Source organism: Melanotaenia boesemani, chromosome 10 (genome assembly GCF_017639745.1).
Source record: "Melanotaenia boesemani isolate fMelBoe1 chromosome 10, fMelBoe1.pri, whole genome shotgun sequence".
Lineage (NCBI taxonomy): Eukaryota > Metazoa > Chordata > Actinopteri > Atheriniformes > Melanotaeniidae > Melanotaenia > Melanotaenia boesemani.
Genome location: NC_055691.1, coordinates 13,844,526 through 13,861,755, shown reverse-complemented (window position 1 = coordinate 13,861,755; position 17,230 = coordinate 13,844,526). Strand labels below are relative to the sequence as shown.

Here is a 17,230-nt window from a genome sequence, read left to right as displayed (position 1 = left end):
TCATATGGAAATCTTTGCCTTCCCCCCGCAAAACGGGAACCCGAAATGACTTCCGGGATATTTCGCGTGTACGCGATGACGTCGCTGCGTGGCGACTCACACAACCGCATTGTTGTGGGGGAAGAGAAGCCCAGGCAGCCGCTGAGCTGTGCCACTTCCAACTGCTATTCCACAGTTCAAACAGTCGCTGTTTAACAGCATATACGTGTATAGCACCGGGAACCGTCTCCGTCGCCCTGGATACCTGTCCGTCGCTTTCAGGTTTTACTCGGTTCACCGCGAACCACGGCCACCGTTGGCTGAGTGGACTGAATGTGGATTTAACTGCTGCTTTATTCTACAGGCCGCACCGCCATTGCTGCTGTTTTTCTAAGCTAAATTCTTGAAAATACCGAGGTAGGTTTTGCCCAACTGTCTCCACGCCTCCATTATATTTGTTTTCTGAAATGTTGGCAAGTTTAAACTCAAATGTTTCCTGTGCTGCTCTGAAGAAAAAACAACTCTTTCAATTGTAATAGTCTCTTGTTGTGTTGGTCGCCATATTTCCTTCCCCTGCTGTTAGCATGGTAACGTTAGCTCGATTTCTGGACGGAGTGTCCTAATGCGTTCAGCTGGCGTGCGGAGAGGCCACCGTCTGTTCGGGGGCCGTTGTTGTTTCGTCTTTTTATGTAACTTTGGAGTAGGTTCGACCTGTCTCTCAGATGACCGTTATATGTCACTTATTCTGGGCTGAAGTTATTGGTGGCTAGCTGAAGGTTCAAACCACAGAGAAAGGGGGAAGCTATTGCTGTTAGCCACCGTTATTTAGCAACAAACAGCTCAGCGGCTTCAGTTTGGCTGCCTGAGCCTGGCGCTGGGTCGCCGCAGTCGGAAGGGAGGCGTGCTGATCTCGGTGCATGTCTTTCATTCATCCAGTGGTGGTTGTGTTTCCGCCCCTTCCACTATTTAAGCAGCTAACTGAGAGCTTGTTGATCTCTTGAATTAAAGGTGCACGAACACGCTGGGGCTGTACATTGAAGCGTGCTAGCTGAACTTCAGTTGCCCTGTTAAAAACCTTACAAGGGTACGAATGTAGGTAGATGCATAAAATTACGTTGTTTCGAGTAATTGTTATTACACTTGTATACTGCTCACTGAGAATGGGTACATGCAAGACATAAATGGTTAGTGATCAAGTTTTAAGACAACAGACTCTCTCAGATGAGGGTTCACTAGTCGTCTTTATTTAAGGCTTTTTGTGCTGTGAATCAAGTTTAAAAAATTAGATGCAGCCCTAACTAAGAATTCCACCAGTGTTAACTCTGTCACATCTGATTTATGGCCCAAATGTATGAAAAAATAAATGTATACAGGTAATTGCACTCCTGAATCTAAGGCTTTTCTGGATTCTGTTACTCAGCGTTTCATTAAGCAATGACTTGTTCTGCAGTTTTGACAAGTAGAAAAGTTTTGGTGTCTGTAAAGAGACAGGGGTAGATCACATCAGTAATACCATGTTTTGTTTCATATAATTTTATGAGTGCTTCCTAATTCATCGTCTGTACTGCAACACTGAGTTTCGCAGTGAATCAGTATTTTGTAATTTAGACATCTCATTTGAGTTTTTATCCTTGTTTATCATGGCAAATACAAAATACCATAACAGATGCAGATGTTTTGGATATTCTTTTTATTTCTTTCTGACTGAGGGCTTCGAGAGATGCTGCCATTTTTGTGTAACTGTATTTGATTTCAATCATTGCATCATGCTCTGAAAGATCTAACCTATTTTTTATTTAGTTGTTGCTTTACATGCCAATTTAATGCCATGAAAAACTTAAAGACAGGTGCTGCTACACATCACTTTCATTTCAGGATACACACCTCCTCACCATGAAGAAAAAAGGCAGAAACCACCGCCCATCTGTGCTAAAGAGGGAGTCTTCTCCCATCAAGCCATCACCTAACAGGGAAACACTTACGTATGCACAAGCTCAGCGAATGGTGGAGCTGGAGGTGGACGGCCGAGTGCACCGGCTCAGCATCTATGACAAGCTGGATATCATCGCTGATGATGACCCCACGGCCCAGGAGATCATGGAGTGCAACAGCAACAAAGAGAACAATGAGAAACCCCAGCAGGTCCTGGTTCGCTCTGTGCGGCTCAAAAATAACCAGCAGAAGAAGAACGCTGCTCTCACCACCTCGCATGGTGGCAGTACCGGCAGCTTGTTGGAGCCAAAGTTTAGAACAGTTGAGTACAATTTACCAGTGGTGCCGAAGAGGTCGGTGACATATTACCAATACACTGAGAGGACGGCAGAGGAGTTGGATGAGGAGGTGGAGTACGACATGGATGAGGAAGACTATGCCTGGCTGGAGCTTATTAATGAGAAACGGAAGAGCGAGGGCATCAGTCAGGTGTCACACAACCTGTTTGAGTTTATTATGGACCGCTTTGAGAAGGAATCTTATTTAGCCACGCAGGGTCAGAACGACCTCCAGTCGCTGGTGGACGAGGATGCCGTCTGCTGCATCTGCATGGACGGAGATGGAGCAGACAGTAATGTCATCCTTTTCTGCGATTCCTGTAACATCCCAGTGCACCAGGAGTGCTACGGTGTGCCGTACATCCCTGAAGGTCAGTGGCTGTGCCGCCACTGCCTGCAGTGTCCGTCACGACCAGCCGAATGCCTCTTCTGTCCCAACCGAGGAGGAGCTCTGAAGAAGACAGACGATGATCGCTGGGGCCACGTAGCATGCGCATTGTGGGTGCCTGAAGTTGGTTTTTCCGACACGGTTTTCATTGAGCCCATCGACGGTGTCTGCAACATCCCGCCTGCCCGCTGGAAGCTGACCTGCTACCTCTGTAAAGCAAAGGGTGCGGGAGCTTGCATCCAGTGTGACAAGATAAACTGTTACACTGCCTTCCACGTCAGCTGTGCCCAGAAGGCCGGTCTCTACATGAAGATGGAGCCTGTCAAAGAGGTTACTGCATCTGGAGCCACCACCTTCTCTGTGAAAAAGACTGCTTACTGCTGCAGCCACACACCTGAAGGCTGCGATCACCGGCCTCTTAATATCTACAAGGAGCCTCACCCCCAAAATGGAGCCTTTCACAAGAGGGCGGATAAGAGAGGGGGAAAGGCTCGCTCCAAAAGCTGGCAGAAGAAAAAGATTAAAAGATTAGAACCTGAACTGGAACCAGAACCTGAGATGCCAACCAACTCTGGGCCCAGCATCACTGCTTCAAGGTAAGCTAGGAACAAAGGTTCAGGTCACTTTTCTTTCTGTTATGTAATATTAGCCCGTTTTTCTTTGTTTAATGTAAAGATCATTTCTAGGGCAATTATTTATTTATTTTTTCCCTTAACAATAGAAGATCTTATAAGCAGTCAAAATCATTGTTTTTCCAGAATTCTATTCTTTGATGTTGATGATGAATCTATCAACACTAATGTTTATTCACAATGTCATTATATCAAAGAAAAGTAAGATTATTGAAGAAAAAAAAAGACCAAATTTGTAAGGAACAGAGTCACTTTCTAACTTTTTATCCTTCTGTGTCCTGCGGTTCAGTTTCGAAACCATCCTGAACCAGGTCGCGGTGCAGAGGAAGCGTCAATTTGTTGAGCGGGTACTGAGCTACTGGGTGCTGAAGAGACAGTCGAGAAACAATGTTCCCCTGATCCGCCGACTACAGGCTAACCCTCAGCCGCCTAAAGCCAAGCAGATGGTCAGTTCTGCTGCATGCATTGGAGCTGCATGTGCTTATGTAAACTTGTAACAGAGCTAAAACTTTTGTGTTCTGCAGGACCGCGTGGAGACGAACCAGGCACTGAAGGAGCAGCTGAAAGAATGGCACCGCCTTCGCCATGACCTGGAGCGAGCCCGTCTGCTGCTGGAGCTCATCAGGAAGAGAGAGAAACTGAAGAGGGAGGAGGTAGCGTCTTTATGTTTGATTCCTCTTCTTTTGTGATACCTCTCTACCAGCTTCTTTCAACATGATGCATTTTTTTTGTTTGTCAGTGAGTGTTTTTACAGTTGAAGACCTAACATAGTTTAGAAATTGTGAAGAAAATCACATCTAATACTTCTCAATGGAAATCTATTCTCACATCCACTTCTGTGATGCACATGTTCTCTCACAACAGGAAACACACAGCTCGGAAATATCCACAAGAAGTCCAGAGTGAATTCTGTAAACATTTTCAGTTTTATATGCAGCCCCTCTTCATATGAAAACAATTATGTTTACTGAATTGTCTGTATGAACCCGGTTAGGTTTAAAACTAGCAACCTGTTTCTTGTGATTATGGGTTGCTGCTCCACTTTCATTGACGTTGTCTTTCTTCTACCCTCAGATGAAGCTCCAGCAGTCAGTGCTGGAGGTCCAGCTGACCCCCTTCAACATCCTGCTGAGGGCTGTGCTCAGTCAGCTGCAGGAGAAGGACCAGTACAGCATCTTTGCACAGCCTGTCAGCGTTAAGGAGGTTTGTAACTTTTGATCTTTTGAAAGACATTTCAGAGATACAGAGCACATGCCTCATTCCAGTGTAGGAAAAACTACTTTATTGGAACTCATTAGTTGAAGTTTACCCATTAATCATAAATCAAACCTCAACCCTCCTCAACCTGCAACTCTAATGTGTCTCCTCTGGGTTCTGCAGGTCCCTGACTACCTAGACCACATCAAGAACCCCATGGACTTCTTTACCATGAGGAAAAGAATTGATGCTCACAGTTATAGAAGTTTGGATGACTTTGAGGCCGACTTTAACCTCATAATCACCAACTGCATGGCATACAACGCCAAGGATACATTCTTCTACAAAGCAGCTCAGCGGATGCTGGACCACGGAGGAGTCATCCTCCGTAGGGCCCGCAGGGAGGCTGAGAGGATCGGCTTTGACTTCCCCAGTGGGCTGCACTTGCCCGAAGCCCCAAGACTGGAGGCACCACCTCCCTTCTCCTGGGAGGATGGTAAGTGTGTTGGTCTAAAGCTAGAGAATTTTATCTGATATATTATCTCCCACGTTGTTTATGGATGTTAATCTCAAGGCAGATCAAAGAATAACTAAGAGATTTTAAAACATGCTTTGGGTATATTTATTTATTACTGTACCACCAAGTAAATTAACTTTTCAATTGATGATAAATTTGACTCTGACACCTGTTGCAGTAAACTCCTTATTAGGGCTACCAATGTCACCAGGATCAGTAGATTCATTCCGTCTGAGTCAGGCGGGCGATGACCCTGGGAGAAGTGATGACAAGCGGGGGTGGACAAGTTTTTGCTAAATGAAGGAGAAAGCGTTTGCTGCTGGGAAGAGGTGTTACAAAGCAAAGGAAGCACAGCTCTCTCAGAGCAGAGTTAATAGTAGAAGAGATAAGGATAATAATAAGGAAATGATAAAAGTTAGGAATGAAGTCAGAATTTTCCACTCTTACCTTTTTTTTTTAGGGCAGCTTCCTCACTGATCTGCAACCATTGTTTTCTCAATCAAGGGAACGTTCATCTGAGGAGAAAAATACACTCAGTTTTTTACTGAGTGTAAATAATGTGAAATATGAAAATGTAAATATTGTGCATCTTAAAGCACAATATTTACACTTGAAATTCCAAATGAAAGTTGAGTTGAGGAGTAAAAGTGCTGGTTCAAGTAGCAGTTAAAGTGTAAAATTAAATCAAATGTTTGGTTTAAAATTCAACTGTTGCAGTCGTTGATGTGTTGCATCATTAATGGAGTACAAGAACTGGGTGATGCTGCTAATATTACGCTACAATGATGTTTGTGTCTTGCCTTGTGCAGTGGACCGCCTGCTGACCCCCACCTACCGTCAGCTGACCCCTCTGGAGGATCAGCTAAAAGAGCTTCTGGAGAAACTGGACTTGAGCACTGCCATGAAGCACAGCCCGTCCCGCAGCAAGAGGCTTAAGCTGCTCAAGAAGACCATCATGGAAGTACGTAACGAGATAAGCCTGAAAAAGTCCCTCCCACCACTACCTCCCCCCTCCTCCTCCTCGGATCTCGTCCCACCCCCCACTGAATTGAAGGAGAAGCCACCAGCAGACCCCTGCATAACACAAGAGGACAAGTCTTTACATCCGCCAACATTAGAGCTGTTAACCTCACCGTCCCAGCCTGATGTCTCCCCCAGCAAGAAGGAGCCTCCATCTCTGAAGCCCATTAATTCCTTATCAGACCAGACTCCCATGGAGCTTGATGACAACATCAACACATCTACCTCAGTGTCCCCAGAAACCCCTTACGGGCACATTCCAGACCAACCACTTCCCAATGGAGACATTCACATAGAGGCCTCTGGTACCTGCAACCGACGGACCAACGTCCTATTCCGCAAGTCCAAGAGCGCCAGCCCACAGAAACCACCCAAGGCCCAAGAGGTGTCTGCTGCATCACCGCCACCCCTGGGAGCAAAGACTTTTCTTTCGGTGGTGATCCCACGACTGGAGACCCTCCTCTTGCCAAAGAAAAGAACGCGCAGCAGCAGCGCTGACGGTGAGGAGGATGAGGAGACGCCCATCAAACGTCTCGGCACAGGTACCCACCCAGAAGAGAAAATACAAACCGAATTTAATTACACTACTCACAAAAAGTTAGGGATGGTTGACTCTTCAGTTAAATTTTTAGAAAATGTTAAGGGGTCATGTTACGCTCATATATCACAAATTAAAAACATTGACAAGTTGTAGAAGTCAAATCAAGTTCACCTGTAAATGTTATAGTTCATTTTAGGTTAATTCTGACATCATGCAAAAAGCTAAACATCCCCAACTTTGTATGAGTATTTTAAGTTACTTTCACATTTCATGTGTTGGTGTTCTACAGGTGTGACAGATGCATTTAATTTGTCACTCATTCCCTTTTCAGGTATAGCGAATGGTTTTGTGGTGGAGGAGAATACAGCATCGCCGTCTCCACGGCTACTAGAACCACGTCGTCGCTGCGCCTCCGAGTCCAGCATATCCTCCAGCGGTAGCGTTCTCTGCAGCACGAGGTGACTCAAAGTCCCACTTTATTTTATGTTGGGCTTACTATTGGTATTGAATGAAAGTTGATATTTAAACCAAATTGAAATTTCATGTAGATTAACTGAACAATAAAAAAAACCTTGAAAAGTTTGGTGGATTTCTTGCTTTAATGTAAAAAGTACATTGTAGTAGCTTTCACTTCATTCACAAGAGCAACAGTTATTTCTCAATCAACTGATAATAGCTTTGTCAATTAAAACAAGTAAATCTGTAGCAATTTGATCAGCAAAAATAAAAAATTTATACACACATCAGGCATTTCTGAAATTTTTCTTCACCTAGCTTTACGCTCATCTCTTTCAGCGCTGTCATCATGTCTAAAAGTGGTAAAGGGCGACCAGCTGTGGCTCGACGAAGCACTGTGGACGACAAAAGTACTCTGATGCCCTGCATTGAGAAAGGAGAATTCACCAAAGCTGCCAAGATCTCTTCAGGTGAGCAAAGTAGCGTCTGTGCCCTGACTTTAGAGTCCTCTAATTAGTGTGCATGAAGCAGCATGGCAAGCTTTAATTAGTCAGCTCTTACTTTAGTCTTCTGAAACATCTTATAAATGTATACATCATTGTACGTATACTAATAATGCTTTTGCCAGCATGCATTGCTCATTAGATTAATTTATTGCACTTACGTTGCATCCTTCCTTTTTTACCGTTTCACCTCTGTGACGCGCTAAGTGACGTATTTGAACAAGTGATTTTGAATGTTCAGCTTCTTAATGGAAAAGTCCTTTAGGAGGAAACTTTAAACTAAACCAGCTGTTTACCAGAGGAATTTATTCTGATGTATATGTACTTAGACTGGGTATCAGTGGCATTATCATCCTGATAGTCTGCAGACTCAACCTCCAACTGTAGGTTTAAGCTACAAGGGGAGTTTTGGGAACCAAACCAATGTGGAGAACCAGCAGTGACAAGAAGCCACCTGCTGTTTCTTCTTAAAGGTGATATTAAACTGCTGGGCAGGATGTACAATTTGTGTTGGCTCAAGCAGACGCAACTGGCAAGTCATCCTCTACGACAACGGCCAGGGTCATTTTCAAATCACTAATGAAACCTGATGAGGATGACTTAATCTGTTTGTTGGGAGGGGATTATTCTTCCCATGCCCTTTCCCTGATTCACAGGAAGAAAAACAAAGAAACACAAGCGGTAACCCGGAGATGTCATGAACCCTTTGGGTTTTTGTTTGTGTGTGAGTTTTGCTAATCTGCTGATACGTTTCAGACATGATCCTTTATGGAAAGTCACATTGTTGAGGGATCTTTACAGCTAATTATTGGTGACTTTAATACAGTGATTAATTATGAAATTAAGCAATCTTGAAATCCGTAGTTACAACATGGAAAACGAGAAGTCAGTATAAGTAAAATAAGAAAAACTGGAAATTTAGCAGGATGCACTGTGTGATTGGGTAATGTGATAAGCTGTTTGCTTACACTGGAGTCATGAAGCGTTCGGGAGATGGAGCGATGGTTTGCACAGATCTATTCAACGTGTCTTCGGGCTTCTTCAGGAGATTTTTCACCAATCCAACCAAATTAAAATCACTGAACATCAGCAGGTGGAACAATCCATGAATGTGTCATTTTATACCACTCTGTGTGTGTGTGTGTGTGTGTGTGTTCTGGTCCTTCCCACACAATAAGGAGCCTCCTCTGCTCCTTCACCACGTTGTAATGAAAAGACCTATTTCCACAGTCTAATTTCTGCAGCGTGCTCAGCCTTCTGCGTGCTCTCAGCAGCCGTTCCTTCACATCCTTCCACGCATCGCCAGCAGCAGGCCTCCTGCTGCGATACGCTTGTCTGAACAGCAACTCTGGAAATCTTAACCAAATTATCTGCTCTTTCTCCTGAACATCTCTGGTGTTCATTTATGAAAACGGCAACACAGACCTGAGGCCTGTACGACATAGTTGGATTTTCTCTTCTCCCGGGTTACTTCAGGGTTAGCTCTGGGTTTTCTGTACTACAAAGCTGCTTCATTTCTTACCGGGATCAGTCGCCATGGTAATTTACGCTGAATGACTAACCTGCTCTGGAGCAGGTTATATTCTGGATGAGAGATCAGTGAGTATGAAAGCACCACATCCTGACCAATTAGTTCTCTTGGAAAAAGGCCTACCCATTTTCCAGAGATCCCGTCAAACTTTGTTGTGCAGATTGCGAGAGGAAAGTTTGAGAGAGAGAGTTTTCAGAAACAGATGCATTCTTTTGATGAAGAAATAAAGCCTCATCATTAACCGCCTTAAAGCACGTTTTTGTACTTGTTCTTGACTTGTTTCAAAGGCTGTTTAGCTCCACACGAGTTGCATCTGAAATAATGAGGTTAATGATAAGTCTCACACATGGCAGAACAGCAGAGCTATCAATTTATGGGACGAACAACTACTCGTGCTGTCGTGACGAGGAATTAATATTCCAACATGAACGCTCTCACACGGATGCTGAGCCTTTGGAAACTAGAAACTAGAAGCACTGAGAACACAAACTTTCGCCAAGCTATTTAATTTAAATTTTTTTCCTCCTTTTTAGCCAATCTCCCCATAGTAAAGAATCCTTTAAAAAAACAAATTTGGATCCAGGCAGTGATCCAGATCACACCCCAAATGTAAGCACTTGCTCCTTATTCCATTTCTGACATTTCCCGAAAATCTAACCGGAATCCATCCATAATTTTTTTGAGCTATGTTGCCAACAAACATCCAGACAAACGTACGTACACCTTGGTGGAGGTTATAAATAAAAAGGAAAGTGAGGAAGCGCTCTGCCCTGAACATCTGTGCTGTAATAAAGTGAAATTGCGTGATCAGAGTGGTGTCTATGGTGTTTCTGTTGTCTGATGTAATTAATATTATATTATTTCACTAATTTACTCATTAACAGAGTCTGCAATTTTCTGCCAGCATTCCTTCCTGGCCGTTGCTGTGGCAACAGTGTTGCTTTTAGCCTGGATAATGTGTTTACATTCTTCATATTTCCTCAAGAATAACTGTCTGCTCCTCCGTAGCGAAGTCTGCTCCTTTTCTGCAGTAACAGTAACGGCGTTAAAATGATGGGAAGAGTAATCAATGAGCCTACTTGTTACTGAAAAAAGGAACACCGTTATTTATAACACGTTATGTAGACTGTTGAGTGTAAAGACTACAATGTCGCTAATAGGTGACAGCACACGACGTTTTGACTAGGACCCCGCCTGCCAAGCGGTAGCGGGCTCATGCTGTAATATCAGTTCTTTGGCGGACGTTAATAAAGCGGCTTTAACAAAAGGAAGTGTTGTGATTAACGTGACAACACTATTATTCCCATCACTGTTTTGCAGAAAGTTTTTCCACTCGTTTTTCTTTTTTGTGTGTTTTTCGGAACGTTAAGAGGCCAAAACAACCATCATTGCTTCTTCCTGTTAGACCGCCTTGTTTGTTTACACGTAAGTCTTGTTTGACTACGCGAGATTTGGAATATTGAGCGTGAAGAACCTGATACTCTGCTGTAGAATCGGTTAATGTGTGGACTGCTCCGTAGTGCACACCACACACTAAGGATCAGAGGAGAGAACTCTCATCCCGTCTGTGGTCTCTAAATCTGTGAAGGTTTGAAGAATCCTGTAATGTGTGCCAACCTTAACAGAAAGATATCCTGAGTATGTTAGTTGCGCTTCTTGGTACAAGTCTCTGGTCTCTCTTTAACCAGGCTAATCAGTTTGCTTTGTGTCACCACAAAGGTGGTAGCTGTTATTTTCACTGTGGGTTTAGTGTGAATTAGAGTCTCAGAACAATTTATGCTCAGCTACTATGACACATTAATGTCAACAAACAAAAAGAAACCAAATCATATGGTGACACAAACAGCTGTTCGCTGAATGGAGAAAAAAAACAAAATAGAGTTTGCATTTCCTGATTTTTTTTTCCATTTCAGTCAAAATAAACCCAGTTTAACCTCTTCTTGACCTCTTCCTGTACTGCAGGCAGCATGATGTGTGCAGTACAGAAGATCTTTGCTCACACTTGGATCAATCCTAACATGGAGCATACCAAGACCAGGGGAAGAAACTCAGTTACATGGCTCTACAAAGCATTAGCATCCAAAAGAAACACAGCTCAGCCTCCAAGTAATTATATGGGAATGTAACAAAAACATGTGAACAGCACTGTCCACTTAGAGCTTCTGCTAATTTATTCACTTAAAAAACAAACAAACAAACAAAAAAAAACACTCAAGCAAGATGTCATATGAAGGTAGAGACCCAAAGATTGAGATAACAAAGATGATTGTCTCATCACTGTGGGACAAACGTGTGCAAGCTACCAACCAAGGAGTAGCAAACAGAAAAGATCACAAAGTCATAAATCATGTCTTATTTTTGCAGTTTTGTGGTCAGAAGTTCCACCTCTAAAAAATAAATGAAACAAAAATGTGCTAATGTGTTCTTTTATGACTGCGTTTGAAATGAGTTTTCATGAAGATAAAGTAGGCTTTATAGTGAAGCATTCACTTATATGATAAACTGTCTTGGGCTTTACATTCTGGCACCTCAGTGTTACTTTGGTGAATTTGGGGCCAGCTTTCCTGAAAACATCAGTAAAGCTGCTCAGGTTCACTTTTTTAGTTTCTACTTTTGCCCGCTTCCTCATCAGACATTACTTTACTAATTCCTAGATGAATTGAGCTGCTCCTCTGGTTTCACTGGAAGGAATACGGTTTTCTTTAAGGGGGGGGGGGGGTAACCATGTGCGTTATCTACTGTGTTCCAGGTGGCTTTACTCTGACACGGTAACACATAACTGGATTCAGAGATTTTTACAGTCTCACATTGTCTCAACTTTCTCTTTATTATACACACATTAAACACACAGCCTGCTGTAGTTGTGAAGATATACTTCATTTACTTGGGTATGTCGTTTCAGACAGGATGCAGAAAACAATGGACCTTATGAAAAAGAGGTAAAAAAAAAAATTAAAAGCAAGGAGCCAGTAAGATATGTTGGAAACGGTTTCATCTGATTTCCACTCTGATTTTTAAGCCATGAGTAGATGCAGACTGTCCTCTGAATACTCATTTACACATAAACAAAAACATTGTGTTCATTACAGCTTAAGACTGAAATGAGAAAAATAAATTGTTATTTTATGGTCTCAATACTTCAACTATGAATATATCAGAAGCTGCTGAATGGAAAACGGTAACAGAAGGACCACCTCTACAAGCTGTACGCAAAGGACCCTGCAGGGGATATTAGGAATTACAAAGAAAAGAAAATGTAAATCAGCTCACACATGGACACCATGAGGATGACCTGCTGGTTTATCATCAACGGATGGAGCATGGTGTTGTAGCTGTGTTCTTTAAATGGCTTTAAAAAGCCTAAAATGGTGTGTAAGGCAATCGTGTGTGAGAAAATCAGAATATTCTTCACTGTTTAAGCATAATTAGCACACAACTGGATTATTTATATCAACCACAATTGTATGAAATTATAAAGTGAAATATTTACAAAATCACACATTCTTCATAAACACAAGTTTGTGCAGGAAAAAGCACACACATCATTTACGCATCTGTCCCTGGTGGGTGTCTGTTCATCTCATTAGAGGTTTGTGATCATGGTTTTCAGTTCAGATCCAGAAGATATTAGAATTATTAGGTCCTCAAAAGAAAAATAATTCATTTCTTCAATGTGGTGTTAATTCAGTTATCATGAGGCATTTTACATTAAGAAAAGCCCAAAGAACTCCTTCTGGCAGCAAAGGACACCTTCTGGACGCTTAAAAATATTTTTATACGTTTAAATGAATGTGTGTGTGTCCTTGTCCATGTCTCGTCCTGCATGCTGGGCTGTGTGGTTGGACCAGGTCTCGGTGAGCGTCTCTCCCCTGTGTCCTGTGTGTATGGCTGTGTTTTCAGAATGGTTGTGCTCTCTGTTTCAGTGAATCCTTCATAACTTGCCTGTCGTTGCTCCTGTAGAGGTGTGGAAACCCACTGCTGCTTCTCCATTTGTTCTGGAGCCTCTTAAACTAGTTTGGGCTAAATGTAATGGATATCCCTCCTTCCCTGCCCTGGTGAGTGAGTGTTAGTCTGTATCTCATCACCCATCTGCCCCTCCTCCATTATCCATGCCTTAGCTTGTGATTTGTGCTCATAGCCACGCAGGAACATCCAGTTGGCCCAGGGTGGACTGGTTGGTGTGACTAGTGGGTGTGTGTAGAGGGTTGTTTTGCTTGGCACGCTCTGTGCACGTCTCGGTCTTGCATGCATCTGTCTCTCAATTTTTAGCAACCACACCAGGAAACACTCCCAACTCTTCACTGCCAGAGGGTAACCTCACTCAGTATCTATGCCTCTCTTGTTTTTCGGTCTTCACAGATCATGGACCCCAGAGCTCGGAGGGCGGCGTCCCAGCACAAAGGGGTGGAGCTTCCCAAGCCGCCGCTGGACGTTCTCAGAGCAGGAGAGCAGATGCAGTTCAGGTCCGCAGAGAAACTCTTCCTCGTCCACTTCTTCGACAGCAGGCGCAGCTGGTGAGGGACACCCTGATTTTCTTTGTTTGCAGAGTTGCTGTCAGGACACACGTTATTAATAAATAGAAAGTGTTTTTATTATCTGTGTTTCAAAAACCAGACTTTATTAAAAAAACAGCACTGATGAATTTGAACTTTGACTTTCAAGCAAGAAAAAAACTGCCTTTCCAAAGAAAAAGTCACACATTTTGGACCGCCTTTAGCTTTGATTATAACGGCATTCTCTGTGGCTTCGCTTTAATAAGCTTCTCCAATATCACATTTATTTCCATTCAGTTACATAAATTTTTCTCCAAGATCTTGTTGTGATGGGAGAGTCAGACCTCCAGTACATCCCAAAGACTTTCAGTGGGGTTCAGGTCTGGACTCTGTGGTGGCCAATCCATGTGTAAAAATGATGTCCATTTCTCTCTTTCAAATTATAAACCTTATGATCCTGGCATTGTCATGTTGGAATATGGATGTGCCATCAGGGAAGATGGAATAACCTGCTCATTCAGTATGTTCAGGTGTCATCTGACCTTATTGTTTGGGCACATAACGGTGTTGAACCTGGACCTGACCAGCAACCCCAGATCATAGACTGGCCCCACAGGCTTGTACAGTAGGCACAAAGCATGATGGCTGCATCACTTCATCTTCCTCTCTTCTTACCCTCATGCTCCCACCACTCTGGAACGGGGTAAATCTGGACTAATCAGACCACATGACCTTCTTCCATTGCTCCTGAGTCCAGTCTTTATGCTTCTTAGCAAAGTGATTAGCCTCACTGATAAGTGGTTTTCTACACACAGCTGTTTAGTCCCAGTCCCTTGACTTCCCTTCACATAGTTTGTGTGGAAATGTTCTTACGTTCACCCTTAAACAGCCCTGCGTTCTACTGGTGTTTTTTATGATTTGATTTCATCAAACATTTAACTGATCACCATCATTCCTGAAAGATGATGGTTCCCCACTATCCTTCCAGGAAGGATTTAATAATGCAGTGGACAGTTCTTAACCCAGTTTTAGGAGTTTCAGTCAGTAATTTGACCCTTGCGTTTATCCTGAAAGTGATTCTCCAATTCTCCTGTGATTTTGTGATCTCATGGATCCAGCTAGGCGAACTGCATTTACAGGCGCTCCGCACCTGACACACTCCTGGTGCGAAATGATCTGCCACGGAGGCTGGAACGAAACCATGGTGCACACGCACCAGGTGGAAATTGGGGGTCACTGATAAGTGGTTTTCTTAAGGCTACCAAGTTATTTAGTCCAAATCCCTTTAGTTCCCTTTGCCCTTCAACCCAATCTTACAGTCTGCCTTTAACCTCAGGTTAGAGGCAGACTGTAAGGTTACATATTTGTTTAATTAAATCCAGGTGGTGACTTTATCTTTTGACAGGCGGTGTGTAATTAGGCATTTCACATAGACAGACTTTCAATGGGGGTCCTTTGAAACTACTGACCACTAGGGCTCCTGGCTCTTGGACTGAAAGCATATTCACTAACTCTGTCAAATGACTAATACATTTAAAAAATGTCTTCTTCAGGCAATGGCTTCCTAGTTCCAAGATGGCTCCCTTTGGGATCAACAAGGCGCTTGACAGAATTAAGCTGACGGAGGCTCGCGCTTCCTCCCTTAGAAAAACGGTGCGCATCGCCTTCGATCGAGCCATGAACCACCTGAAGCACGTCAGCAAGGAGCTGGAGCCGAGCACCAGCCTTACTGTCATGGACTGAGGTCTACAACCAATCCCACCCTCTCACCTCCACCAGCTCAAGAATTTTCCCATCAAACATCTCCTTTTTAACCTCTGTTGTTTGGTTTTAGTTTTGTTTTAAATACAGACACTGCAAAGACACTCTTGTCTCTGCCTCATACGCACAACTCACATACACACATATCATGTTTACCGTTTCCTGTGAACTGGAACCAAATGGTATCATCCCGTTGTCACACACCTGTCCCATCTGTCTCAATTACTGTAGCTTGTGATGGTCACCCTGTTTGTCAAAGAGCTATGCAATGAAAATGACTCAGTTAGCGAATGCAAGAAATGAAATGGAAGAAAGAAACTTTGGCTGTGAGGACTGAAACATTTGCAGGTTTAAGCCTGCTGAATGTGTCAGAGTTTAATCTCTGACCACTTTCAATGTGCTGCAAGACTGCTGCAACTATCTCACTGCCATGAAATAGTCCATCTGTGTGTGTGTGTGAGAGAGCGCGAGAGAGAGAGAGTGTGTGTGTGTGAGAGAGAGAGAAACGGCAGCAGCTCCTGTAAATATCCCGTATATGGCCTAACACTAATTTATTCACTCCCTCAGTCTGTTTTGGTACATAACATTCTGATATTTATACGGTCAGAGGTGATTATTCACGTCATCGTAGCTGCACTGACAGCGTCGGTGTTTCTGCTGGTGCTATCTCCACAGAGAGAAAAAACAAACATGCATACTGTATCAAACATTTTATTTCAGCTTCTTTTTTTTATGGTTTTTGTAAGTTATTGAGTTCTCAAGCTTCAAGTTCTTGTCTGTGGCATTACTTTTTTGTGTGTGCACCCCCACCCCTTTATTTTTTTTCATGTTTTTATTGGACTACTTTTTTGTTTGTAGATATTTATATAAAATCTATATAGAAACTCTCTAAGTTTAAATGCCTAAAGTGCGTCATTCACACCGAAACCAAAAAAAAAAAAAAAAAAAAGTTGGAGGGACTGCTACCCACAGGTTTCCCACTAAAGTTCTCTTTTTCTTTTTCATTTTTTTTAACTTTTTTTTCCAGCTGTTTCAGGTGTTTGGCCTTTCGTGTGCTGTGATGAATTCAAGTCTTCTGTAAAACGTCACATAACCATCTTTTCCACCTGAACTGAACTTGTTTAGAAGAGAATGTGCCTGTACTTATTTATTGTAAAGCAGAAAATGTATATGCATCACTTTATAGAGGTGTGGTGAGAAAAATACTACAGGCCGAGGAGCCATGTATAGAGGCCCCTCCCCTTCCTCTGTTGTGAATCATTTGAGTTTGTTTTTTTTTTTTCTGGGTTTATAGCATTAAATCTGAGAGGTGAGGTGATAGTGTTTGATGTTTTCCTTTTGCAGGGTAGCTGTTTACTTTGGGCCCTCTCTATGTGGATGTTTTGTAAATAGATTTGGTACTTTAGCTGATTCTCTGGGATTAAACCACACTTATAGCCAACGGGAGCAGAAACCAGCCGACGGCAGGCCGGTGGGATTTTTATACTAAAAACACTGAAAATTAAAATATCATATTGAATCACAGACTGTGTCCTGACATTTTTTATTTATTTAATTTTAAAATTTGATTTTTCTTTTTCAATTATTGGTTCATGTAATTAAAAAAATAATTTTGGTTTAAACGTTTATAAATAATACTCGTAAAAATGGATGTTCATCTTTTCTGTGAAATTTACCTAAAATGCTCCATGCTACACCGATAATATTAATGTAGGACAATTACTTGGAATTATGCAGTGATAATTCCTTCATTTAAAAAAATGTTTAATTCCTTCTTGAGGCTGACAAAAAACAAGATCATTCAAATACAAGAATGAAGAGCAGCAGAAAGAAGAAAAATCCACTAATTAGCATCACAGGTGTCTACAATCTTGTAATCAGTCACAAAGCTTCTGGGAGAATGTTCTATGGACAGATGAGACAAAAATGGAACTTTTTGCCA

At 42.5% G+C, this 17,230-nt stretch overlaps 1 protein-coding gene across 2 annotated transcripts; it reads left to right on the top strand.

Annotated features, from left to right (window-relative positions):
- Nucleotides 1–124: 124 nt before the first annotated feature.
- Nucleotides 125–16,812, top strand: LOC121647542 (bromodomain-containing protein 1-like). 2 transcript variants are annotated; one of them, XM_041997062.1, is made up of 12 exons: nt 125–396; nt 1,855–3,233; nt 3,559–3,715; nt 3,794–3,922; nt 4,344–4,472; nt 4,650–4,962; nt 5,793–6,545; nt 6,876–7,002; nt 7,340–7,470; nt 12,995–13,089; nt 13,394–13,548; nt 15,081–16,812. In XM_041997062.1, exons 2-12 carry the CDS (start codon nt 1,873–1,875, stop codon nt 15,268–15,270), a joined length of 3,540 nt encoding a protein of 1,179 aa, XP_041852996.1. In that variant the 5' UTR covers nt 125–396; nt 1,855–1,872; the 3' UTR covers nt 15,271–16,812. The 2 variants fall into 2 exon arrangements, with proteins under 2 accessions (XP_041852996.1, XP_041852997.1); XM_041997063.1 differs by lacking the exon at nt 12,995–13,089 and having other exon boundaries at nt 15,081–15,219.
- Nucleotides 16,813–17,230: the final 418 nt, after the last annotated feature.

Coding starts and splice junctions, on each gene's coding strand:
- LOC121647542 (XM_041997062.1), top strand. CDS start 1,873: ATGAAGAAAAAAGGCAGAAACCACCGCCCATCTGTGCTAAAGAGGGAG. Junction 3,716..3,793: donor CGCCTAAAGCCAAGCAGATG/GTCAGTTCTGCT, acceptor TGTGTTCTGCAG/GACCGCGTGGAGACGAACCA. Junction 13,549..15,080: donor TTCGACAGCAGGCGCAGCTG/GTGAGGGACACC, acceptor TGTCTTCTTCAG/GCAATGGCTTCCTAGTTCCA.